Here is a 27258-nt window from a genome sequence, read left to right as displayed (position 1 = left end):
ATCCACCGGCTTTAAGCTCTTCCGATTGGAATAGTTTTTTCGTTTCATCTGCTAACGATGTCAAGCAAGTGGTTTTGAATAATCGTGGTGGAAAGCCTGCTAAAATTTGTTATCTCAGCTCCCTTGATGAAGATCCAAAGTATTTCGAGCCTTTTCTACTGGAGGAGCCTTTTTCCACTTGAAGAGCATTTTTCACCATCTCAAGATATGCATTTCTAAAAATATCTTCATTATGAATTAGTTTTTTTTTTTTTTTTTTTTTTTTTTTTTAATAATATATTCGGTGTCTTCATCTGAAATGCAAAGTTGTATCCGCTTGGAAGGTAAGATGTATTTATTAAAGACAATTGGAACCTAAAAGTAACTAGTAATTAGTAAACATTTGGAACATAAAAGCAATTAGTAAAACAATTGTTACTTGGTTCATATTGTACCATGAGAAATCGAGATCTTGAAATATTGAGATACTAAGATCTTAAGATATTGAGATCTTGGTATCTCTAAGGAGCATTTTTTCACTCGAGGAGCATTTTCCACCGGAGGAGCCTAAGGTGGCAGCAGAGTCCCCAGAGTTTGATTCATCGCCGGCCTCCTCGAGTGGAAAATGCTCCTCTAGTGAAAAAGCAAATTAATATATATATATATATATATATATATACCAGTTTTAGTAAAAAAAAAAAAAAAAAAAAACTAAATAAAACATAAAACAAAAAAAATATAAATATATTAAAATTAAAAAACACTTATAAATTAATTTATAAAATAAAAAAAAAGTCAATATAAAAAAGACTTAAACTAAAATATATATAACACTCAACTGTCGTTATTATTTAAATTCGATAATATATAATTCGAGCACAATTATTTAAATAAGCAAGTGATACGACACGACTCACATAACCTGACCGACCAACATAACTGGTTTAATAAACCAAATTTTCAATTATTGAGCACGAAAATACCATTTTATACAAATATTGGCACACTAATTTTTAATTATTGATAACAAAAATACTATTTTATGCAAAGATATTGGAACAATAATTTTCAATTGTTGAGCAGAAAAATGAATTACACTATCGAAAAACACTAAAAGAGCACCTAGCATTTTTCTATTTAAATATATAAATTCGATAGTGTAATTCATTTTTCTCCTCAATAATTGAAAATTATTGGTCCAATATCTTTGCAAAAAAATAGTATTTTCATTATCAATAATTAAAAATTAGTGTGCCAATATTTGTATAAAATTAGGGAATTTTTTTTGTTTTGCTTTAGACTTTAGGGTTTTGATTTTTTAATAATAAGAATTTATATATACGATTTATGCGGGTCACTTATAAGTTAGGTGGGTTGATCCGAAGTTAACTACTTTATTAATCATGTTTAAATGGGTCTACTCGGTTTGACTTGAATTCTATTTTACTAAATTTTAACTCACTAAGTTTGTTTTGAATTTATATTAATTTCACAAATAGTACCAAAAATTACCGGTCATATTATAATTAGAAGCAATTAGTTAGGCATATATTCAATATTAGTTCCATATTATTTTTATTTTTAAAATCATACGCATCTAAGTATCGAACACTTTCTTTTTTCTTAATTGTTTTTCCTTGTAAGTGGTAAAGTGAGCTTCTCATCTTGAAAAAAAATAAAAAATAAAAAACATATAATTTTATTTTAAAAAACAATTTTGTTTATTTTTTTAAGTACATGTCTTATTCCATCTCAAACTTGGATTAGGAAGAGTGTCCTTTTTGAAAAACAGGAAAAACAATTAAGAAAAAAGAACTGGTGTTAGATATGTATGATTTTAAAAATAAAAACAATATGGAACTAATATTAAATATATGGCTGGTAATTTTTGGTACTACCCATACTCACGTAGTAGCCACTATACTATTGTGGTGACCATTGGACTTACATTGTATTGTGCGTAGGGCTGTAAACGAGTCGAGCTTGGGCGAGCTTTGGCTGTCCAGGCTCGGCTCGTTTATTTTGGAGTCAGGCTCGAGCTCGAGCTCGAGCTCGACTCAAGCCCGACTATGCTGCTCGAGCTCGGCTCGACAGGGTATGTACCCTGCTCGAGCTCGACTATTTTGCTCGATCTCGAGCCAGGCTCGAGCTCGAGCTCGACTTTGTTTTTTTTTTTTGTAATTTAGATGTATTAGATTATAAAAATCATCCAGAATAATTTGCACCTTAAAATACTAAAGAATATTAAACAAACATATCAGATAAATGTCAACCTTACAATTAAAACTAACAAAATCAACTAAAATGCTAAAGAACATTAAACAAATATAATAGATTAATCCCAACATCACAATCATCCATACAAAATCAACTAAAATGTTAAAGAACATTAAACAAACATAAGACAGACGCAATCCAATGCATAGGTAGCGCAAATTCCTCTTCAACCCAAAAGCCAGGATGAAGTTCATGTCCACAACTCGAAGGTTTGGACTAAAATTCACATCTACGACCTAAAAGATCTGGATCAAAGTTCAGTACTTCAGTTCACATCCAAGTAGGCAGATCGAGTGGCCAAGCCTTATTACAAAACAGAAGCAAGAAAACCGAAATACTCAAACTCTAAGTAATAAATTCATATGATCTAATGGTCGTACACTCATACTTAAATTTTATGATCATATTATCTCACAATTAATATTAATATTATCTTAGATCTAAGATCATGTGATACATCATATATGTTTTATAAGAATAAAGTATATAATTATAATGTATTGATTAAATAACACAATAACTTATGCAGATATACCATATGATTATATAATGATTAATGATTATATGATATATACGATTCCAATTTCCAAAGTATAAACTATCTAATTATAATATTTGTATTAAATGACACAATAACTTGTGCGGTTATACTATATGATTATATCATATGATAAAATGATTAATGACAATATCATATATATATATATTTCTTATATGTTTTTATATTAATATATACATATATTATATATATAATATATATACACACATATATATAAATAACAAAAAAAAAACAAAGGTATATAATATATTTGTTATTATTGAGTAAATGAGTAATGTTGATTAGATATTGTTATTTGTTATTTAATAAAAAATATACGAGCCGAGCTTAATAAGCGAGGCGAGCCTTATACGAGCCGAGCTCACGAGCTGCTCACGAGTTAGCCGAGTCGAGCCGAGCTTGTTTCGTTTAATATTCGAGCTAGGATTTGTGTTCACGAAGTGCTTCATATAATATTTGAGTCGAGCACGAGCCGATCTTATGCGAGCCGAGCCCGAGCTTGCTCGCGAGACGCTTTGCTCACTTAACAGCCCTAATTGTGCGATGGCCATCAAATTGTTGTTGACGTGGATTATTGTTCAGTCTGTTTGGACTGGATCCCCTCCAGTCCAAACGGGCTAGAGAGGATCCTTCTCCTTGTTGGAATGGGGCTTGCCCCTTCATAGAAGCTGCTACCAACTCAATCCCATAAAATGATGAGGGTGGTGTGGATGGTGATGTGGATGAGGATGAGCATGGCATAGAAGAAGAAAATGATTATGATGGTAATGGTGATATAGATGAGGATATGAGTGAAGAAATTGATGGTGCCCCCTTTTATATGTATTCCTTTAAATTTCTTAAACTCATGAAAAATAAGTTATAGCTTGATTGGTTTTGAAGGAGGGCTTGCGTTTTTTATTGCCTAGGTAAGCGGGCATAGGCTAATATAATCATGCTTGGATAGAGTTGCCACTCTGATCACCCCTCCGGCATTTTTAATTAAAAAAAAAAAAAAAAAACTAATTGAATGCTTCTCATTCAAATACGGGAGGGTCCTCGAAATGAGATATTGGCATAAATTATTGTTGTTTTCACCTTTCTCTCACCCAAAAGCAATAACTTCAAATGTCAACATAGAGGAATAAATGAAGCTTTTTATCAAAGCGAAATTTCACTTTTTATTGCTTGAAAAAAAAAAAAAATTGTGAAATTTCACATCAATCACGTAAAGCCCTACACTTACCAAATTTTTTCCTAGAAAATTGGTTTTCAAGTAATGTATTACAATCCATGAGATTTATTGTTTTGAAAAATGTGTCAACATCTTTTGGAATGGTGACACATCACTTCATAACCAACTTTTTGAAAGAAATTTTAGTAAATGCAGTATTTCTCTATTTGGTTTGACTAACCGAAGCATAAAAATGCCATGATACGAACTCATTAGTGGAAGAGGCATTAAATAATTTGAAAGCAACCGAAAGCATTAGATTGCCATCAAAGTTTGAAAATTGCTTAACAATTTATCCTTTAAGGATATATCTTTTTTCTTCTTTTTTTGATATATTTGCAGGGGGTGAGGATTTAAACTAACAACTTTCGCTTTATGAGGCATGGTCCAGCCGATCGAGCTATCTCTTGGGATGTATATCTCATTTTGTTGCATGGGTATTACTACAATTTTTATTATAATTTCTTTACAAATTGACGTAGCAGTCTATAATTGCTGAAAGAGATATACTATTATATGGACTCTCAAATGCACCCTTCTTGACGGGGAAAAAAACTATGAGATATAAAATTTAATTGTGATTCATCCAAATTCAATGGTAATTAACTAATAGCGTAGACGGACTATTTAGGAGATTAACTAATGCAAGGGAAAACAAACCCATAGGGCAGAAAAACGTCGTGAATTGTAAATTGTGTTTGAAGAAGATTCTTTTACATATTAAAATAACCTTTAAGAAATCTGATCATTCGTATATAATTAATTATTAATCAATAATAATTAATAACATTTTAAGGACTAAATGGGTTCATGAAGGCTTAATACTTGTCTTCTGAAGTGTTTTATTTTTTTTAGAAGTTCCATTATGTTAATATTTACTAGATTTATAATAAGAGCATCTAAGAAACTTTTAGATAATATGATATTAATTTGCATTGACCAACAATTATAATCTCCAAGACATGTTTTAACTAGTGGTTCCTTTTCAAAAAAATAGGGCCAAATTATAATTCTGGTCGTTAATCCTTAAAACTAAAAACGCTTGAACTTAGTCCCTTATTAATTTAAAATGAAAAAAATTTCATCATTCTGCTAATCATAGTTGACAGAACTTGATGGAAAAATGTTGAGATTTTTTTTTTTTTTTTTTTTTTTCTGATGAAATACGATAAATACTGAGAAGGCAATAGAAAGTATATATATGCAACCTCAGCAACCAATAAAAACATTTGACTTTCATTTTTCTATTTTTAGATTAAAGAAAAAAGAGAAACAATTTCTTTTTCTTGATTAATAATTATACTACTACATTTCAACATTTATATGCATAGCGTGCTGACTATTTCTCTTGCAATTTTCCAAAACTTATCATGAAAGGTTTAATAACAGAGATAAGATCAATCATCTTCTTCAAAGTCCAGTAGAAAATCAGTCAAATTCTCAGAATCATCTATTGCTTCTTCCAGAGATAAGGGATTCTCTTTCTTAGGTTTTTCCTGCAAGTTCAAGGAAATCAGGAAGCTATTATATTACATGGCCTGAAATGAATAAGAACAGTTAAACAAAGAGCAATATGAGATGCAACTTTCTCAAGTTAGCACTCAAAACTTTCAAATTCCAAGTCCTTTTTTTAAGAGAACATTTTGCTGCTATCTAGTGGATACTATTGGGCTAAAAAGACAATAAACATTAAAACATATTCTTGACCAGACAGTAATTAATCAGGGATCAACACAACATTTGACCATGGTCATGCAAGCATTATTAAGGAATTATAATCCTCTCTAGTTTATTTGAACTGAATAATATCCAATTAGTTATATTGGAAGGGTATTTTTGTCCCCTCAAAAAGTAAAAAGACAAAAATACCCCACCAATATAATTAACCGGATATTATCTAGTTCAAATGAATTGGAGTTCCATTATTAAGGTTGCGCATTCAATTCAATTGGAATATTATCATTATTGCAATATGAGATCCCACTTTGCCTTTCTTTCAATGGTAGCTTCCTTATATTGTAAACATTTTATTTCTTTTTCAAAAATGAGATTATAGAGAATGTGTGATGGAAGCATACAACTGAACCAGGATACAATGGAGGATAGACTGAAATACAAAATCACCTTGGATTTTTGTAGCTCAGGAGTACTTTTCAAAACACTCCAATTGCGTGTAATTTTCTCCCCTGCTTCTTCCTCAACCTCAACATCACTATCCTCTCCTTCATCCTAATGCAAATAGGTCAAAAGAGAAGGAAATTACTTGAAGAACAACCATAACTGGCTGAGAAGGGTGTTGGACAATTAATCCAAGGGCATCAGTATAAATTAATTAAAGAGACAGATGAGAAGGACAAAAAAAGATGAGGCAACGAAACACACATCATCTTCACCAATGTCAACAGCTCGTGCCATGGCCTCATCCATATCTGTCATCTGCATTTATTGCAAAGCATCAAGAATTAAACACTGAAAAGTTAAGGTCAGAAAAACTATATAATTAAAAGTTTTCCTTCTAGTAAGATTGCTTCAAAGTAAACCTACTTGAGTAATTTATTGTTTAGTGTTTCATGTTTCGGAAGTCAACACAACTCAACTGATTCTTGGATAAATGACAAATCGTTTATAAACAGTTTTATATGATAGATGTATGTCAGCAATGTAATTAGACAAGAAATTTCATATAACAGATGTTCTTCAAAATGTTACGAGGTTATGCTAAATATTGAAAAATAGTTTTGATGCATTAAATTTAAACCCAGGTTTAATCTGATCGCATGTCAACTAGTACCATGCCTCTGCTAGTTTGACAAAATGTTCCGATGAATGAATGAAATTCTTCAATACATAATCTGAATCAAGAAGGAAAAAACAGACAGATACAAAGAGAATTGTTCTACTAGGGCTTTCTTTCAACATAAAATAATTTTTAAAACGTAAAATGAATTTTGGTTACATTTTAATTATCGCATTCGTTTTCTATTGTTTGTCTTTTTTCCATTAAAAACAAAATTCCCCCCTCACCAGCTTTTCTCACAAAACAAAAGAGCTAAGAATTGGATCTTATGCCCCCTCAAAAACCATGAACAATAATGGACACAATCTCATGTTAACTAACCGCTGGACTACTACTAGACTTTATTTCCGTGTATCACTATTACAACTCAACTTCTCCTCCCATTTAGTTTATACCATAAGAAGCCGAAAGATATTTACAATGAAAATGCAGAAGAAACAAAATATCCCAGAAACAAAATCCACAAATAAGCCGGAATAGATAACAGTAGCAACCACATAAAGTGATAAACTATTGATGATTAAATTATCTGCCGGTCATTCGCCGCCATCCACCTGTTCCTACTCAATTTACGACACAACTAAATATAGAAAAGAAATGGAATACGTACTTTGCTTTCCAATGCTTAATTTAGAGCAAAACAGAGAAAGCATGAAGAAGTAAAGAAGACAATTCACTGATAACAAGACCATCAGATGTATATATATATTTTCTGGTTTCTTAGATAACAAAAAAATCTGTCCAATTGGTAATACAGAACAAAAATCAATATACTAAGTGAAGTTCATAGGTATTGCTTCATTACCTCTAATTCTTCAGTCTTCTCGTTTGCCAGAGTCTTTTCAAGCTCCTCCCTTGATATGATTTTGCCATGCTAATCAAAGGGAAGAACATCAGGACTTAATGTAATCCAAAAAATCACAGGTGTAAAGGACAATATTGAAATACCCTACTTAGTATGATATAAAAGTTTCAACATGTTTTAGACACATATATACACACACACACATACATACAGACCTATATTAACACATACTTGAGGACAACACTCTCAACCAAGATAACCACATCAGGCCCAGATGGCAAAGCTAAACAAAAACATAAAATGTCACTCATATTTTCATTTATTCCCTCTGTCCCATTTTGTTGGTCTCCGTAATTCTAATATTTAAGGCAACATCAATTATTGCTTTGACTCATAAACAAAAGATCACTTTCCAAAACTACCCTTCTACTTGGTACTTTATTTTGTACTAATTTTAAAAAGTGAGTCATAATTGTGTTAATTTTGGAATGTGGACATTTATTATGGAACATACCAAAAAAGAAAGGACTAACAAAATAACAGGGACCGCCCTACCTTTGAGAGCACTCTCTATTTTATTTTGAGTAGCTTCCACAAAGTGAAAATAACATCTGTGTGCAAAAGAATAGAAGATATGGAAGTTTCACATAATGAACCAGAAAAGAAAATTCAAGAAACAGAAGAGAATTTCACTAAACAAATTCCTTTTAGGGCTGGAAATACTACATTCAATCTGATTTTTTCCCTTCCCTGTATACAGGTTCCCTCTCCCCACTACCACGTATCCACCCATTACACGATACATGCATCACTCATGCACAGGACACAGAAGACACAACATACTACCCATGAAATACATGGCACCATAAACTACCCCATTACTTCTACCCTGTAACAAGCTCTAAATGCACTTTCCATTTAACTGGAATTACCTCCTCCATTAGACACAACCACTTCCATGCCACCCACATAAGTCTGATGTAATGAACAATCTGCCACTCAATACAGAGCACACACCGACACCCACAATCAAGCCCCACTTGTCCACTGCATTTCCATGCTGCATATCCCAGCTATTAGCTAGAGCCTAACACTCGCCTCCTCTCAAGATGAATTTTGTCTTCAAGGTTTAGATTTGGAAAATGATTGGAGAGCCAATCCACCGAACCAAGGTATTCAGAGGCTATCTCACTTTCCACAAACTGCGTATTCTCAATGAGGAACAACTATGGAGCCTCACACTTTTGGCCAAGAGTGAAACGTTCGTTACAATTTTTTTTTATAAGCAATCAATAAATATCATTAAAAGCGTAAAGCGACTCAAAGTACACAGAAAGTATACAAAAGGAAAACACATAATTAGGAGTAGCAAAAAGAACAAGGAAATCACTATAACTAATCCTCAGAGCAGACATATAAACAACTGTCCACAGATACAAAGTTTTGAAGAATAAAGATAAAATATCATCCCGATCCTCAAAACTTCTATTACTCATTTCCTTCCATAAACATCAAAAAAGGCACATAGGCATCATCTTCGACACTGCAGCACTCCGCGAAAAGCCAGAGGTCCACCAACAGGCATACAAATCGACTACTCGTCTAGACATGACCTAGGACAACCCAAAATGACTGAAAAAGGCAATTGAAATGGCATAAGCCACGTCACAATGAAGAATGTGGTCCACAAACTCCATATATCTCTTGCACATGAAACATTTGTCCATTACAGTGGCGTGTCGCTTCCTGAAATTATTCAAGGTAACGATCTTACCTAGAGCTGTCGACCACGCGAAAAAGGCCACCCTCAATGGAACCTCAGTCCGCCACACACTCTTCCAAAGGAAGTAGCAACCTTCAATAGAAGCCCATGAGAAATTGAAGGACTTGACCTTAAACAATATTCTTTTGGAAGGGACCCACCACAACTAATCTTCACTTCCTCTTTTCACTTGAGCTAAGTGCAACACCTGAAGAAATGAAGCAAAGACATTTACCTCCCAATCATGTGCCATTTTAGCAAAGCTTTTTTTTTCTATAACTAATGAAAAACTTTATTAAAAGCGTAAGTACACCTGAGCTCCCACAAGCCTGAAACCCAAAAAACAGCGAAAACACCCACAAACCAACCCACCCAAAAAGCCCTAAGCCCTCAAACGCTAACGAGCATGAACCTTGCCTTTCCCACGCCTAGATGATGTTCCCTTCACATTCGTTTTAGCAAAGCTCACATTGCATTGGTTGGAACCACTCAAAAACTCCAATTGAGCCACAACAAAGTCCTTTGCATTAGCAATGCCAAATAAAATTGGAAAAGCTACCTTTAGACCACATCCCCATACCACCAATCATGCCAAAAGCTAATCCTAGATCCATCTCCCACCAAAAATCCGGTAAGACATGAAACTTTCTCCCATTCTTTCCTAATATTCTTCCATAACCCCACCCCAAATGCTCTAGCAAACTGAAGAGAACACCACCCGCCCCATGAACTACATATTTAGAGTCCACCGCAACTCTCTAACAAGCCCCTCTCTCAAGCCCATGGCGTCATAGCCATTTACCTAAGAAGGCACAATTGAACACCATCAAATTCTTAATACCCATCACTCCCTCAGAAATCGGTGAGCAAACCTTGGACCAATTCACCAAGTGATATTTGAACTCTTCACCTAGCACAACCCACAAAAAATCACACTAGAACACGTCATTATCTCGCCTATGTTGTATTTCTTTCCACATTTTTTTTCCCTGAAGAAGTGGTTGACGGGAGGTGTGGCAATTGTTGTCATAGCTGGGATGGCAGGCCATGGAGATCATTGTTGACGAGAGAGGCATTCACTCTTCATTCAGGCCATCTCAATAGTTTTGATGAAAGGTTTTGGACTTAAAGATAAATATCAGTGGTGATTTTCTCCTTACATTCTCCAAGGAATGTGCCAATCAACATCTTCTATGACCATTGACCAACCATCAGTATGGTTGGCTAACCATTCAAACTCTTGTCAATAATCTCTCATAGTTTCCATCTGCTTAATCTCGGAAAAAATTCTTCATACTTGGTAGGTCCAAAATGTGCCAACAATTCTTTGTAAAAATTTCCACCGATATGACATACAAACCTTCTTGTGCACCCACTGCAATCACTGAAGCCACTTATTAGCCTCACCTTCCAAGCGAAAGGATGCCAATGTGACTTTCTATTTTGGTGGGGTGCTTTGGTTAAGCCACTTTGTTGGGTCCACATCAGAATAGCAGCAGAAAGTCCATTTTTATGTACCAGGGAGACATGAACTCGTGAGCTGCTTCTCACCCTTTGTAGCCAGGCGCGAAGAAGACACCAAATTTGCAGGGCTTGTTGGCAACCAATCAATTTGATTTTAGGAACCCGCAACCAATCCCAACAATTCCTTCAAGGTGTTGTCCACCTACTACAACCGTTTGGCCGTAGCTTGGGCTTCTGCCCTTGCTGCCACTTCGAAGCAGCAAATCTATTCATGCACCTCGGGCATGTCTCCTTCTAGCTTCTCAATAGTCTTTTGATTGGTTACAATTGGCTCTAACACATTGAAAAAGAAAATTCAAGAAATGGAAGAGAATTTCATTAAAGAAATTTCACTTAGGGTTTGAAACACCACATACAATCAAATTAACGTTTCTTTCTCTCCCGTAAACACACACTTCCATCTCCTTCTAACCATAAACCATGAAATATCTACTACCCCATGACTACCCATTTCACAATTCATGAAATACACACACAACAATCACCTAACAAACACCACGCTACCCATGACAAATATGGCACCATAAACTACACCACTTTAGCCTATAACAATCTCTAAATCCCACTCCCACTCGACCAGAATTACCTCCTCCATTAACCACAACCGCTGCCATGCCACCCACATATCTCCTGTAATGCCCTGTCTCTGCCCCTCAAAACCGAGCACTAATAACCCCTACAATCGAGTCAACTTGTCCACTTCTTTTCCACGCCACACGTCCCACCTATTAGCTAAGGCCTAAAATATCACCTTTGACAAAACTCGTGTTCTTTACCAAAGCATTCTTGCAATTCACTTTTTCCATTAAAAATTAGAGTTGGAGAACCAAACTCAAACCCATGACAACTCAAGGTCAAATAGGGATCAGGTTTACCTAATATGTATATAGGTTAGCCATTAAAATTCACCTGATTGTACTTGGTTGGGCTTTGCATTAGGCTTGGACACAATGCAAATCCTAACCAACTAAATTTAAAAGCATCCAAATCGTTTATCTTTAAATTTTAATAAGTAAAGAAAAAAAGTTTAAAATTTCAAGTAGTACTATTTCCAAATTCTGTCATTGTAAAAATTAAAAATTCAGGGTAAGGTGTAGGATAACGGTAACCCTGCTTAGAATTGTGACCAGTATTGATCAGTACTTGAATATAATGAAAGTGATATGCGCCAGAAAAATCTCGGCTTACTTCCCATATAAATTTTCCATATTCAGGAAGTAATTATTATAAGTATCTGAGCCCGAACATGCAATTCAGACCCAAAGACATAATAATCAGATGAAAAGAACTTGTCATCCCGTTGAATTCTTCAGGGCAGAAAACTAACACAACGTAGAAATAAAGTGAGTAAAAACTGTCAGTAATTCACCAAGTTTTGTCCATGGACCTATCAAGTAGCTACTCACAAAACTCTGTATGCCATAGACTGGGCAATATATAACAAATTCCAATTATCTTACAAGTGCTCCAGCATGGAGCTAGGTGTCATAAATTCCAATTATTCCAAACAAGAACCAAATTTGATTCACTTCCAGTTCAGCAACCAAAATTTTGTTTTATAAACGGTATTGTCAGAATGTCATCAAGTATGACGACTAGCAGCCCTATCTGAGAAATTAAGAGTATGAGAGGATTAGGCAGTATTTACCTCCTTCAAATAAGCTAGCATACTGGGTGTGGGTTCATGAAAATCTGGACCCCTGAAATCAATCACCTCATCAGGATCTTGAATATAGTTCACAGTTGGATAAACTGGATCTCCACCCCATACTGAAAAGACCAACAGAGTTTTCAATTACCAGAACACAATAAATCAATGAAGGGTAACAGAATGCAAATTTTCACATTTGTTGCTTTAGCAGAACAGTTTAACTAACGGACGAATCTTACAGCTTTGAATGGTTAAATGGCATGAAAATAAAAGTATCTGCAATAGCACGAACATGAAATATGTAGGATAATTACACTGCCATTATAGAAGAAATGTAAAATCATCTAAAGACAGAAGAATCCATGCAAGTGGATGTTTATAACAGTACTTGCAGTTTACCTACCAAAAGAAAGATTGAAAACGACAATTGAAAGAAACACGAGCACATTAGATACACTGCCATTATAGAAGAAATGTAAAATCATCTAAAGACAGAAGAATCCATGCAAGTGGATGTTTATAACAGTGACTTGCAGTTTACCTACCAAAAGAAAGATTGAAAACGACAATTGAAAGAAACACAAGCACATTAGATACATAGACTAAACACAAAGAGGTCGAAGGGTTACATCCATCTTCCCTTTCTGCTAGGTAAATTACAATGACCTCTCCTCAGGTTTGGTGATATTATGAATTATCTCTTTTAATTACCAGAATACCCTCTCTTTCATAACAGAAAGGTAAAATGGCGTTGATAGGACATGCTATTTTGCAATAATACCCATGTCTTGTGCCCATAAACTCATTCACTTTAATATTATTTCACTCAAAAGAAGGATATAGTTGTCATTCCTCAGTCTGACATATTTGGAGTATGAGAAAGGTACTCTTAGCAGGATATCATCATATCTGTTAAGGCTAGGCATCTGTTACAATTTTTTTGACCAGGAGGGAGGTTATTGTAATATACCCAACAAGAAAGGACACCATCTTAATATCATCAAACCTCAGGAGAGGTTGTTGTAATCCCTACACTGCCTCCGCTCTGAAGATGGCAGAAAAAGAAAAGGCTCAAACAAATAAACAAAATACCACTTTGATAGACTAATGCCGTATCCATCCCAATAAGCTAAATCCCAAAATCGTAGAACTTGCAACTTTTAAGGTGGAAATTAATATGGTGAAACACTATGATTAACAAATTATGATGACACAGAAATAATGCAAGAACTTATTAGCTTTGGAATAAATACTTTGCTTTATTTGATCCTCCTTCATTCGCATTGCTAGAGGATCCCTAGGAATACGGACATCAGTCCCCATCATCACGCGATACTCTCGATCTGTTTGATGGCAAAACATTTCAATTAGTTGAGTGTTTTCATCTTCGCCAGTCTCTTCAAAATGTTTCTGAACAGCTTCACGTGAAGTGTCCCTTTTCCATGCTTTAACCCATTCCGAGTAGTATGCTATTGGACCTATTCTTTCTAGTCTCTCTTGTTCAGCTCGAAGCCTACAAAATCAAGAGTATTTAGTAAATTCCTTTATAAAACTGCAATGCTACAGAAAGTATTTGTTATCACAAATTTCAGGTGGCAAAGCAAGCAGTAGTAAATTAGCAAAAGTGAGAAAGCAGGTCAAGCACAAATGAACCTGACTTCTTTTCGTCATTCTTTATATTGAGCATCATGGTTATGGACATATACTTGCATAACTTTCCGGGCATTGATTTAACATATAAGAGAATAAGACGGGTTGCATACTCCACATAATGTTACCTCCAGAGATAACTAAGCTGCATATTTCAGCAACTAGGCTTTGTTGTGTTAATATGCTTAAAGATCCCATATTGTCATAAGATCTAGGTTTCGTTAATTTAATAGTTATGTTGAGTGAGTATGAACTACAAATTGATTTTGACAGGTATCTCTTTCACAAATTTAAATTATACAAAAAATGGAGAAAGAGCGAAATAGAGCATAAGTTGGTCATCCAATGCATAGGAGATTAACTAATGACATAGAGAAAGGTAGTAAAGGGAAAACAAATCCATATGACAGAAAAACATCGTGGATTATAAATTGTGTTTGAAGAAGATTCTTTTACATATAACAATAACCTTAATCATACTTAAACAGTGAGGAAACTTAAGTTGAGCAAGGAAAATAAGCACTCAAGCAGGTCAAACTGAAAAGCTTTTTATCTGGTTGAAGTGGACAAAGAATACGTTTATTTTAATGAAAGAACGCAAGCACCACAAAATCCTATTGTTAAGGCTGCATTTGTTTCAAAGTACAAATTTTATTGCAAAAAGCCTTCTCTGTAAAAGTTTCTTCCCCTTTCTTTTCAGGTTTTTGGTTGAAAGTGTTAAAAAGGTTTAATTGATTCCAAGAAATTGGGAAAACATGCCTAAAATGGACATGACTGGAAGATCTTAAAGATATACTCTCTTTTTTTTTAACCTTTATACCAATTGACCAGTAATGATAAGTAATGAATCCAATATAGGTGCCTTCATGGATCTTTATCATGCATGGGCAAGCCATCTTACTTGAATGCTTCTTATCCTTAATCAGCGGCAGCGCCATCTCTACCTTCTCAGGAATGTACTCATTGTTCTATTTATCCTTCTCTTGCCACTCATTTATGTTAACATCCTCACTTCAACTATATATTTTTTCAAACATGCTTGCCACGCCCCCTATGTACCATAAATATAGATAGCCTTAAAACGGGAAAAAAAAAAAAAAAAAAGGTTCCCTAATAGGTTTTCATGTAATCTAAGATCACAAAATTTTCTAAATGCACTTGTTCATTTCATTATTCCAACACTTTTCTAGTAGTAACATCCTCCTCATCTTCCTTTCTTATGAATGAGCAAATCTATAAGAAAGCAACTTCATAATATCTTTGGCTATTGTTTTGATAAAGGACACACTCTTGAAGATTTGCAAGGCCAACATGATAGTCAATGAAAGATTCCAAAACAGATCCAACATAACACGCAACTCTAATTCTAGGGTTATTTTAGTAATTTTCAGATTTAGGATGTTTGGTATTCTAAAGTTATTAGTTTAGTTCAGGGCTTGAAGATAGATTATGGTGGAGCTCCTCAAAAAAAAAAAAAAAAAAAAAAAGTTATTAGTTTATTGCTCATGCATCTAGTTTATTTTAATTCTCCTGTAGTTTTAGTTCGGGTCCTGGTTGGCTATTCAAGGTCTTTTCCTTTTCCAATAGGAGGTTTAATGTTTTTCAGACTATCTTATGGCCATGGAAACACTAGTAAGGACCATTCAGTTTAGGGAATCCTGGATTCCCATGAAAATCCACATCACATAATCTGAATATTCCAGAATAAATGCTTAGTAATATGAGATTTCTCATTTGGTTTATCATGTGCCTTTCCTGCCAGATTATTGAGAATGTAGTATTCTTGTGTTTAATGAAACTAAACATTCTGCAAATAATAACAAGTCTCGTCCAAGTCTCCAAAAATGCCCCTATGCCAAAGATGGTGGTTGGCAGGGGGGAGTTTGATTTGGTGGCCAAGATGGTAGCCAGCGGAAGATGGCTGGTTGAGGGCAGCCAACAGCCAATGGCTGGCGGATAGTGGGTACTGCTAACAACCCCTGGACAACACCTTTTGTTCTCAATTTTCTTCTCTTATTTTGACTCGAACCCTCCATAATCTCAAACAAGCTTTCCTAATCATAAAACCCTTAAATCTAGAACCTTTTAGCCCATTCATACTGATTGTTGAAAACCCTAATCTCAGAGGGCCATCCTACATCAAGTTTATTACACGTTCTCATTATTTCATGGCTTGATATAAATAACACACTCCATCTCTTTAAATAGAAACCATTTAGGCAGGTAGGTGTGTCTGTGTTTGCCAAAGGATGTTTCAGTGATGAATTGTCACCATATCCTCATTTTCATCTATAGTTTCACATAAATTAAAATTCCTATTTCCTTTGTAATACGCAGAAATGGATAGAAATACTAATATTCATATGTTTATATGTGTCTGTGCAGACAGAGAGGGGATTAGAACGAGTAGAGATATCAAAAAAATGCTGAAGAATTAAATAAAATCAGTATAATTTTATTTTTTTTTTTTAATAAAAAAAAAGACTATTATTTAAACCATTTATACCTTTCTTCCTTGAAAAGATGTCGTCTAGCTCTGTAAAGAGAGGTTTCAGTTAATGTTGGATGTTCACCGTAAATCTTTACTTGCCCTGTCTCAGCCATTGCTTTGAGAAAAACCTGAAAAAGTTAAAATACACAGTCAACATGAATATAAAAGGCCTCTTAGCGTGTCCTAAGGATGTGCGAAATTGTGTTTACCTAAACTTCGACCAAGTAATGCGCTTAAAATGGATTTCATTACGCCACAATACTTCTATGTCCAATGCTCATGCAAACATAATACATTGTGTGACTAACGCATAGAGGTGCAGACCCACTAATGAAAGGGTTCCAAAAAGGGGACCAATTCCATAGATGGATTTGAGCTTTAGAACTAATGGAACACAAAGTTCAAAACCATCTAGTTGCTCTAACTCCTGGGCCTACAGATCCATCAGATGGGAAAATATCACACAATTGACATGCAAGGGCATCCACGCATTACATATTTTAGTGCCATCTGACCTTTGGTCACATTAAGTACACCCTAACGCACAATTTGTGGAAATGTTTACATAAGCAACCAATGGATTTGACATAAAATCTCTCTCTCTAATCCTACCCCTCTCTTCCAAATAAATTAGAATGGAATCACAACCAATATGAAGTATTGTAATTAAAGCTACTCGTCTTCTCCTTTATATTTGCACTAACCGTCTCAGAATCAGGTCGCCTCCTTTGCCATCTTGACCATTGCTCCTTCTCAGGCTTTTTCCAGTTCCACCATTGTTCTTCAATAGAAAGAGTATTTTCTATAGGCTTCTTCACTTTTGGATCAATAAAGGGATGAGGAAGTCCAAGTTTCTTGTCTAGCCCATATCCAGTTTCTTCTTGCTCAGGTTCAGTTTCATAAACAACATAATCAGAAGAGAAAGCATTAGGCTCTTCTGTTGTGTCCACTGAACTTTCAGATTCCAGTGGATCACTTGATTCCAAACTCACATTTGAAGATTCAGAAGCAGCAACCGATGTCTTATACTTTCTCCTACTGCCTGGATTTTTGCCATAAGATGGAGATCCTAAAGATTTACCAGTTGGTTCAGGAGCCCTGGCAGCCCTAACTCGACTAGCTGTGCCTTCTGGCCAATACTCTTCCCCTGGAATACTTGCACGAGCACCTGAGGCTGGTTCAAGCTGCCCAGATGTTGAGTCCATGTAACTATAGTAGGGTGGACGCTCAACAGATACCTCTTTGAAGGATTCATCTTCCTTCTCACACTTTATACAAGGAAGTAGAAGAGCCCTCCTCTGTGAATTATTCAAGTGAAATCTAACTTGCAATATTCCTGCTGGAAATGAACCTAGAAATGATGACTAGAATACAGTTCACCAAAAATTATTAAGTTAGCACCAAAAGAAAATTACGAAGGAAGACAAAAAGAACACCAAATCGAGGGTAAGTGAGATTGGAAGGAGGAATCTCTAAAAGAAACCATGCATATTTTGTAGTTTGGCATCTACAACTTGATAAATCCCACTAGACCTGTAACTTTCCAGAAATAGTTAATGTTCAATTCTAAACTAAACAGTACACATAGCAAATGCGCATCATGTGCACACATAGATACAATATACATTTTTCTCTGTTTCATATGTTCATATTAAATCTATATGCATAAGATTTCATCTACCTTTACCCCAGGTATTGGCATCTCCAAGGAGTGGTTAATACACTCAATAGCTCACACTGTTGCTGCTAAAGCCAAGTTGAATTTAAGATATGAGCAAAGTGGGAAGAGGAGGAATACAACCAAATTGGGAGGAGGCAAAGGTGTGATACAAAGATGTTCCCTTGAAGGAGCCATGCCATGTCTAACACATTTTAATTACAGACATACAAATATACAATGTATATGATCCAATATGTGGTATACACATGCCATAAAATCCTAAAATTTCCAGTAAAGAAGATGGGCATGCTCAAGAACAAGGAATACAACTAAATTGGGAGGAGGCAAAGGTGTGATAACTTTACTCTCTCTCTCTCTCTCTCTCTCTCTCTATATATATATATATATATGTGTGTGTGTGTGTGTGTGTGTGTAGGGGTGAAAATACGGGTGTATCCGCTATCCGCATATGCCGATGCAGATAGCGGTTTTAGGGTATGCGGATGCGGTAAATAACCGCATCCACATTCCCCCTCATATATATATATATATATATATATATATATATGTGTGTGTGTTTTTTATGTTTTGAATCTCATATTGTGTTTTTTTTTTATGTTTGTTGAATTTGTAATGTTGTTAGATTTTATTGCTAGGAATTTGTTCTTATTTAATTGTCTTATAGGTTCTTACTTTATTATTATTATTATTATTATTTTATTATTTTTTCCCCCTTCACCAACTATAGATATATGATACAGGAACCTAAATAATGTACGAGATGGAAATTTTATGGAAAAATGATTAGCATGTGATATGAATATTAGTGTTCAACTATAGATAATGCCTGTTTGTATTTACTAGAAGGCATGAACTAAAACTTCAAGGCTAAAACGCCCATTACCTCATATGCAGATAGCGGATAATAACCGCATTTAATAACCGTGCAAATGCAGATAGTAATCACATGATACGGATGCCTAAAAGTGATAACCTCATCATGCGGATGCAGATACGAATATTGCTAATATCCGCATCCGCAATTTCACCCCTTTGTGTGTGTATCACAAGTAAAACAATATTAACATTTTAGAAAGATCTAAACTAGGGTAGGCACAAAGAGAGAGGGGGAGAGAATCCCTCATCAAACTTGATAAATTACTCACATTTTCACGTTTGATTTCCTTCACACCAATTATAATAACTTCTCAGCATATTATTCCAGATAAATTAACTTACATGTGATGTTTCTTAAGTATATTTATTGAAACTTGTTTATCATCAAGTCCCTGCCATGTCTGTATTTTATGGGTACCTGTGTCTTCTTGACTCTCTGTTCTACTTAGAGGTAGGGTATAAGATGAAGCATGTTTCTGAAGATTATGTTATCAGCCATCCTTAAACACATATAAATCTTCGAAAATGGAAAGAATGCAATGTTTGAAAAAAGACTTTTTGCCCACGTTCTACGAAATCATCAGTAACATGTATTTGTTTGCATAGGACTGAGGTTGGCATATTATAGAAGAAAAATATGGAGTCCTACAGAAACTGTCCACCATATAATGTCCATCCCAAATCGTAGTCTGAATTTGATCTATCCAGGTTTACCTTCTCTTTCTGGATCTTTTAGTATAGTGGAACATGCATACCTCATAACAAATAAATTATAATTTAAAATTCTTTTAGTGGAAAGAAACATGTTACTTGACTCAAATGGGTTTAATATCAATCAGTGCTGTGAAATTGACATCTATGACTAAGGATGGATTCTAAGAAGCTAATGAACCATCATTGTTCTACCCAACCACACATGACACATGTGATTTCACGATATGAAGGACAAGTTTCTCTCAAAGACTTAAATTTTTTATATTGTCAAGAAAGGCGAATGGGGAGACCGACTTGCAGCAAGTTGCAACATGATAAAGTACATGATAAGTAATTTTTTTTGTTAAGTAATAAAGTACATGATAAGTACTTGTGATGATTAGCATGGCTATTTAAGCTAAATACCTAGTCTTCAAACCATATAGTTGCCATTCGTCAAACTCATAAACTTAAAAAGACAAAGTCCATACAAATTGCTTCTTCTAAATGTTCATGTCCAAGTAGAGAAGTTGTTGTATTCAAATGTATGTAACCCCGATTGAAAAGTATGTTTAATAGCATAACAACATTTACCTGTTATGTTAAAAGTGAATGTCATTGTTTGCTGTGATGGAATATACACGAGCATAAATTGTTTAGAAAAACGCTTGTGCACTTGGAAACCATGTTTAATAGAACAACCTTCACCGTTTCTAAAGTGATTGTGATTGTCAACTATGTACAATAAACGCATAAATACTCTAATATTATTTAGAAAATGCTTGTCAAATTGTAGTAGATCAAAAGCATCATAGTATTGTCTCCACATTTTTTGGGGAAAACTGGAGATTACAAATTCAATTTTTTTAAGGAAGTGCAATATCGTTCAACATCTACAACACAGCATATACAGAAATAATCATGTTTAAAGAATCTGACTCACCACGACTTGCCAGACAGAGATTTGATAATACTAGTCTCCTACCATAGTTTTAGACCATCCTAATACCAATTATCAATCTCGTATCCCTAAAATTCATATTTTTAGATCATAGTTGCATAGACGTTACAGATTACGCCAATTTCTTGAGTAACTAGATTTCTGGTTTAATAAAATATAAGGAAAACTTCACTTAACCTCCCTAAATTGTCATCACTTTTGCAATGACCCCATAAAATTCAATTTCTCTCAATTTAGTGTATCCATCTTTCAATTGTTTGCAATCTCACCCCTCCATTTTTTTTCCATTAACATTTACCAAAATGCCCCCATTTGTTTTAGGAAAAAAAAAAATTGTAAAAATTGAGGCGTTGGTGTGAATTTTACGGTATTTGCAAAAATACCAATCGTCAACCTTTGTAAAAAAAAATAAAATATTTTTTCTAAAAAAAATGGGAAATTTTGGAAATTTTGTTGGGATTTAATGGAAAATCCTATCGGATGGGAGACATTGAAAAAAAAAAAATTGATAAGTAGGGGACATTGAAAAAAATTAAAAGTTCAATATACTAAATTGAGAGATTTTGAACTTTAGGGGAGACATTGCAAAAAGGGTGACAATCTATGGGGGGTAAGTGAAGTGTCCCTTAAAATATTTATCCAATGTCTTAAACACTATAAGGACATGAGTATGTCTTGATATAAGATAATTATTCACATCCACCGGAGGACCAGATAGATACCAGAAAGCAATAAAAGATGTCCGCTGGACACTGGTATTCTGTTCCCCACCAAGAGACCGGAGAGACATGGATGAAGGTTATTTTGTTAATGGAAATCTTGTGGAATTTGAGCTTTGACCTCTTACGTTTTATGCTGTTCTGGAACTCTAAAATGAAAGGTCGCTCAACTAATCTGCAAGGTTGCATTAATCTAGTTGAGTTTTTTTTCACTTTTTTATTTTATTTTATTTTATTTTTATAAGTTAGTTTTTTCACTTTCTTGGCTAACATTCCCTTACCAACCAAACAAAATGTAACTTAGGCATCACCCATAGCACTTATTAAGAATTTTCTATGCAAGATGAGAAATATGTACGATTGCAGGCATGATATCTTGAGCAACCCGCATTAAAGAAAAATAAAAAATCGCATAGAGAATAATTGAATAAACAAACCTGGAAGTTTTTGGAATATGGCTTCCCAGTAACAAAGGCATCCGCAGAAGCTATACCCCTCAAACCTCTATCTACCATAGATCCAAAAAAAGAAGAGAGATAATATATATATATACACACACAGAATCAGCACTTTCAGATTTAGAGTGAGATAGATAATAAATACAAAATTCATCTTCAATTGAATTTATCTAATAAATAAAATGAAATCAAACAAACCTTGATAGAACCAAGTTGCTGAAACAGATGCCATTAGAATTCAACAAAGCATATCACATAGGTATCTGCAGAAATTGCCGAATTAAAAATCAATCATTTAGCAAAATTATAGAAGCCCATTACCCAATATACACGTAGAAACACACCCAAAACCAGTGAGGCAGTGAGTGAATTCCATCTGAAACAAACTTTTCCCAAATTTTGTCTCCTCCTTTCTCATCACTCCAAGTTATCTCATTCTCATTATATTATTCGTTATATGGGAGTTGAGAGAACAAGAAGAATACGAAACCTGTAAATTTTCCGGGAAACACTTTCCGACGAAACAAACACAGGGTCAAACCGTTAAGACGAAATGGGTATTAGTGAAAAATGTCAAGTAGTATGAGATACGAGCGCACCGTTTTGAACGGGAGTGGGCAGAGTTGGAATTGAAGATGAAGGGTTTTGAGCTGAGGGGTTTAAGGCTGGAGAGAGTGAGCAAGTGAAGGCTTTGAAGATGGATAAGGGACTTTTCTACCGTTGAGAATCTATGTAAAAAATTTTAAAATAAAATAATAATAATTAAAAAAAATCTTTTTAAAATTGCTGCATTAACTTCTAAATAATTTTAGAAAAATACGACAAACTCACACGAGTCTATATTTGTTAATTTAAAAAATATATATATATACAAAATAAAAAAAGTTAATGAAGCAATTGCAGTCAATTTAGTCCTCCTTTTATTTGGTATTTTTTAAAAAAAGAAAATTGTATTTTTCTTCATAATATGACCATTTTTTTTTTAAAAAAAAAAAATGCAATTTAAAATTCCTCATATGAAATGTTTAGCAACCTATCCAGGAGCTTTCTGCACTAGGCTTTCTGCTGCAACTTGTTGGAATAAAGTTTCCTCAGTCAAGAGTTCCTTTCTATTCATCTGTTATAGATGCTTGCTGCCCAAGCCACCTTCCAATGTGTAAGTCGGCATCCAAAGAGATGGGAGTTCTTACTATTCCACAATGATCAGAGATCCTTACCAAGATTGTTCTTGAAAAGCAACAATCATAGTAGAGATGGTCTCACTTTCGGTGGTAGTTGTAGAATATAAATACAAGAACAATTACCATTATATTCGCCAAGTGATTTTTTTACATTGGCAATATAAAGGAAACGCCACCAGGTACTTCTTTTTCTGCTGTATTCATCATAGAGACATTTTGTCAAACACCGAGTAGCCATCCAGACATTTTATCATCCAGTGTTTCCCCAAAACCAACAGTTTGATGAAACCACCGTTGTGATTGGAAAAATTTACTGCAAGCACCTCGTTTCTCATTGGACATCAGAAAGTTTGACATAAATTGATCAAAAACATCCTCAACAAAAGCTTCTTAATACTGGGACAAATTCTAGACGTTAGATCTCTTTTAAGAGATCCTCACCATTAACCGGCTTGAAAGAAATGGAGAGGATCCTTATCCAAACGGGAAACGCAGGAAGACGATAATATTAACAGAGAGAAACCTCCGATTTAGTATGGCTTCTGCTGCAGCTGCGGCAGCGGCACCACCGCTGTCCCTACAGCACCACCGCCACCACCCTCTCATTATTTACAGAACCAACCGAATATCAAATAACAAGCACTCCCTTCACCCAATCTTCACTCCCAAATTCTCTACCCACACCCATACCCACGAAATACACTCTCCTACTCCAACCAACTACTCGCCTCATAATCTCTCTTTAGTCCAAGAAATCAACAAGCTCTGCCAGCAGCGGAACCTCGCCGGAGCTCTTGACTTTCTTCAAAGAAACTCTATACATGCTATCTATGATTCAGTGCACAGAGCGGAAGCTATGGGTGTTTTACTACAGGCTTGTGGGTACCAAAAGGACATCGAGACCGGCAGGAGAGTTCACGAGATGGTTTCAGCGTCCACCCAGTTGAGCAACGACTTCGTTCTCAATACCCGTCTCATAACAATGTACTCCATGTGTGGCTCTCCTGTAGATTCTCGTTTAGTTTTCGATGGGTTACAGAGGAAGAACTTGTTTCAGTGGAATGCACTCGTTAGTGGGTATGCTAGAAATGAACTTTTTGACGAAGCAATTAGCTCCTTTACTAAGTTGATTTCGGTTTCCGAGTTTAAACCTGATAATTTTACGTTGCCTTGTGTGCTTAAGGCTTGTGCTGGGCTTTGGGATGTGGGGTTGGGGCAGGTGATTCATGGGATGGCAATGAAGACGGGTTTGATTTCTGATGTGTTTGTGGGTAATGCGCTCATTGCAATGTATGGGAAATGTGGGTTTGTTGAGGAAGCAGTGAAGGTGCTTGAATGTATGCCTGAGAGAAACTTGGTTTCTTGGAATTCGATGATTTGTGGGTTTTCTGAAAATGGGTGTTCTCAAGAGAGTTATGATATTCTTAGAAAGATTTTGGAGGGTGAGGAGGGTTTGATACCAGATGTTGCTACTATTGTGACTGTTTTACCGGTGTGTGCAGGAGAAGGACAAGTGAATATGGGAGTGGTAATTCATGGTTTGGCGGTTAAGTTGGGGCTGAATGAGGAAGTAATGGTGAACAATGCCTTGATAGACATGTATTCAAAATGTTGCCACTTAACTGAAGCCCATATTTTATTTACTAGGAGTCATAACAAGAATGTGGTGTCTTGGAATTCCATGATTGGATGTTACTCTAGGGAAGGAGATGTATGCAGAACATTTGATCTCTTGCGGAAAATGCAGATGGAAGAGGAGAAAATGAAGGTGAATGAGATCACCATATTGAATGTTTTGCCAGCTTGTTCAGCAGAATCAGAACTTCTTTGGCTGAAGGAACTTCATGGTTATTCATTGAGACATGGGTTGCAATATGATGAATTGGTCGCTAATGCTTTTGTCGCAGCCTATGCAAAGTGTGGGTCGCTGAGCTCTGCTGAGCACGTATTTTTTGGAATAAAAACTAAGACAGTGAACTCTTGGAATGCACTTATTGGTGGTCATGCACAAAATGGTGATCCACAAAAGGCTTTATATTTCTACTTTCAAATGACATATTCAGGCTTAGATCCTGACTCGTTTAGCATAGGCAGCCTCCTTTTAGCTTGTTCCCACATGAAATGTTTGCGTTATGGCAAAGAGCTTCATGGATTTGTGTTGCGGAACGGTTTAGATATGGATTCATTTATTGGTATCTCATTACTTTCACTTTACATTCATTGCAGGAGAGTGTTATCTGCAAGGATATTGTTCAATAGGATGGAAGAGAAAATTTTAGTATCTTGGAATGCGATGATTGCTGGTTATTCACAGAATGGACTTCCAGATGAAGCCCTTGATCTCTTCCGTCAAATGCTTTCCTATGGAATTAAACCTTGTGAGATTGCCATAATCAGTGTATTTGGGGCTTGTTCTCAGCTGTCAGCACAGCGTCTGGGAAAGGAAATGCATTGCTTTGCTTTAAAAGCTAACCTAACAGATGACACTTTTGTAGGCTGTTCACTCATAGATATGTATGCAAAAGCTGGCTGCATAGAACAATCTCAAAGAGTTTTTAACAGCTTAAAGGAGAAAGATGAGGCATCATGGAATGTTATAATTGCTGGATATGGAATTCATGGATATGGAAAAAATGCCATTGAGCTATTTGAAAAAATGCAAAGATCAGGCCAGAAGCCTGATGGGCTTACATTTATAGGAATTCTAATGGCATGTAGCCATGCTGAGTTGATTATGGAGGGTTTAAAATATTTCGGCCTGATGCAAAGTTTGTACGGAATAGAGCCAAAATTGGAGCATTATGCATGTATTGTGGACATGTTGGGTCGGGCTGGCCAATTAGCTGAAGCTCTAAAGCTCATACATGAGATGCCTGAAGAACCAGATGCTAGAATCTGGAGTTCATTGCTCAGTTCCTGTAGAATTTATGGTGATCTAGATATGGGGGTGAAAGTTGCAGAAAAGTTACTAGAACTCGAACCGGACAAAGCAGAGAATTATGTGCTACTCTCAAATTTATATGCTGGGTCAGGAAAATGGGATGATGTGAGAAGAGTGAGGCAAAGGATGAAGGAGAATGGTCTTCAGAAAGATGCTGGCCGCAGTTGGATTGAAGTTGGAGGGAAAGTTTATAGCTTTGTTGTTGGTAATGACATGCTGTTGAAGTCCGAAGAGATCCGGAACATGTGGAGAAGATTAGAGGAAAAAATAAGCAAAATTGGATACAAACCTAACACGGAATCTGTGCTTCATGAACTTAGCGAAGAGGAGAAGATTGAGGTATTGCGGGGGCATAGTGAGAAGCTTGCAATTTCTTTCGGGTTGTTAAAGACGACCAAAGGTGCAACACTGAGGATCTGCAAAAATCTGCGCATTTGTGTAGATTGTCATAATGCGGCTAAGCTAATATCAAAAGCTGTTGAAAGGGAGATAGTTGTGAGAGACAACAAGCGTTTTCACCATTTCAAAGATGGGTTTTGTTCTTGTAGAGATTTTTGGTAGGTGAACTAAGTAAGGGTTGGCTTGTATTCTCCTATTTGATTTTGAGTGAAAATTTCTAAAAGCGTGTCAAAAAGGATTACAGCTGCACAAATCATTGCCTAATCTTATTCTGCAAATGATTAAGTTTGACATTCTATATGTGGATGAATCCTTATACTACTAATCAATTTCATCGGCTCATCCTCTGCACCAGCTTCAAAAAGGTAAGGGAAAAACATGTGGAAAAATGCAGCAAAACCAGTCTACTCAAAGATCAATATCCTCATCCGGTTGTAGTGGTTTTTCTTGTGAGAAATTGAAGTTTAGCAGTGGATTTGAGCCCTTTCCTTCCATTCTTGTTCAACTTTGAATCAAGAAATTTATGTGACATCCTATGATGAGAATCACATGTAGATGTTGTGTTTCTCTCAAAAATATAGTTGTATGTTATTTCTTTGTAAAACTTCAGTTGGATTAATGAAAATTTCTTATTTGAATTT

At 35.3% G+C, this 27258-nt stretch overlaps 2 protein-coding genes across 3 annotated transcripts; one reads left to right on the top strand and one right to left on the bottom strand.

Annotated features, from left to right (window-relative positions):
• Positions 1-5292: 5292 nt before the first annotated feature.
• On the bottom strand, positions 5293-22778 carry LOC132168603 (protein PLASTID TRANSCRIPTIONALLY ACTIVE 12, chloroplastic). 2 transcript variants are annotated; one of them, XM_059579597.1, is made up of 11 exons: positions 22587-22778; positions 22295-22359; positions 22076-22146; positions 17413-18072; positions 16724-16836; positions 13821-14080; positions 12565-12686; positions 7631-7699; positions 6411-6464; positions 6153-6257; positions 5293-5524 (listed from the first exon to the last, which is right to left on the bottom strand). In XM_059579597.1, the coding sequence occupies exons 2-11, from the start codon at positions 22326-22328 to the stop codon at positions 5426-5428; spliced, it is 1587 nt and encodes a 528-aa protein (XP_059435580.1). In that variant the 5' UTR covers positions 22329-22359; positions 22587-22778; the 3' UTR covers positions 5293-5425. The 2 variants fall into 2 exon arrangements, with proteins under 2 accessions (XP_059435580.1, XP_059435581.1); XM_059579598.1 differs by lacking the exon at positions 22587-22778 and adding an exon at positions 22441-22572.
• Positions 22779-23469: 691 nt separating this feature from the next.
• On the top strand, positions 23470-27258 carry LOC132168601 (pentatricopeptide repeat-containing protein At1g18485). The gene has a single exon (XM_059579595.1). The coding sequence runs from the start codon at positions 23813-23815 to the stop codon at positions 26777-26779; it is 2967 nt and encodes a 988-aa protein (XP_059435578.1). The 5' UTR covers positions 23470-23812; the 3' UTR covers positions 26780-27258.

This window comes from Corylus avellana, chromosome ca2, assembly GCF_901000735.1.
Source record: "Corylus avellana chromosome ca2, CavTom2PMs-1.0".
Classification (NCBI taxonomy): domain Eukaryota; kingdom Viridiplantae; phylum Streptophyta; class Magnoliopsida; order Fagales; family Betulaceae; genus Corylus; species Corylus avellana.
Note: the sequence above shows the minus strand (reverse complement) of the source record. Positions and strands in the feature narration are given on the sequence as shown.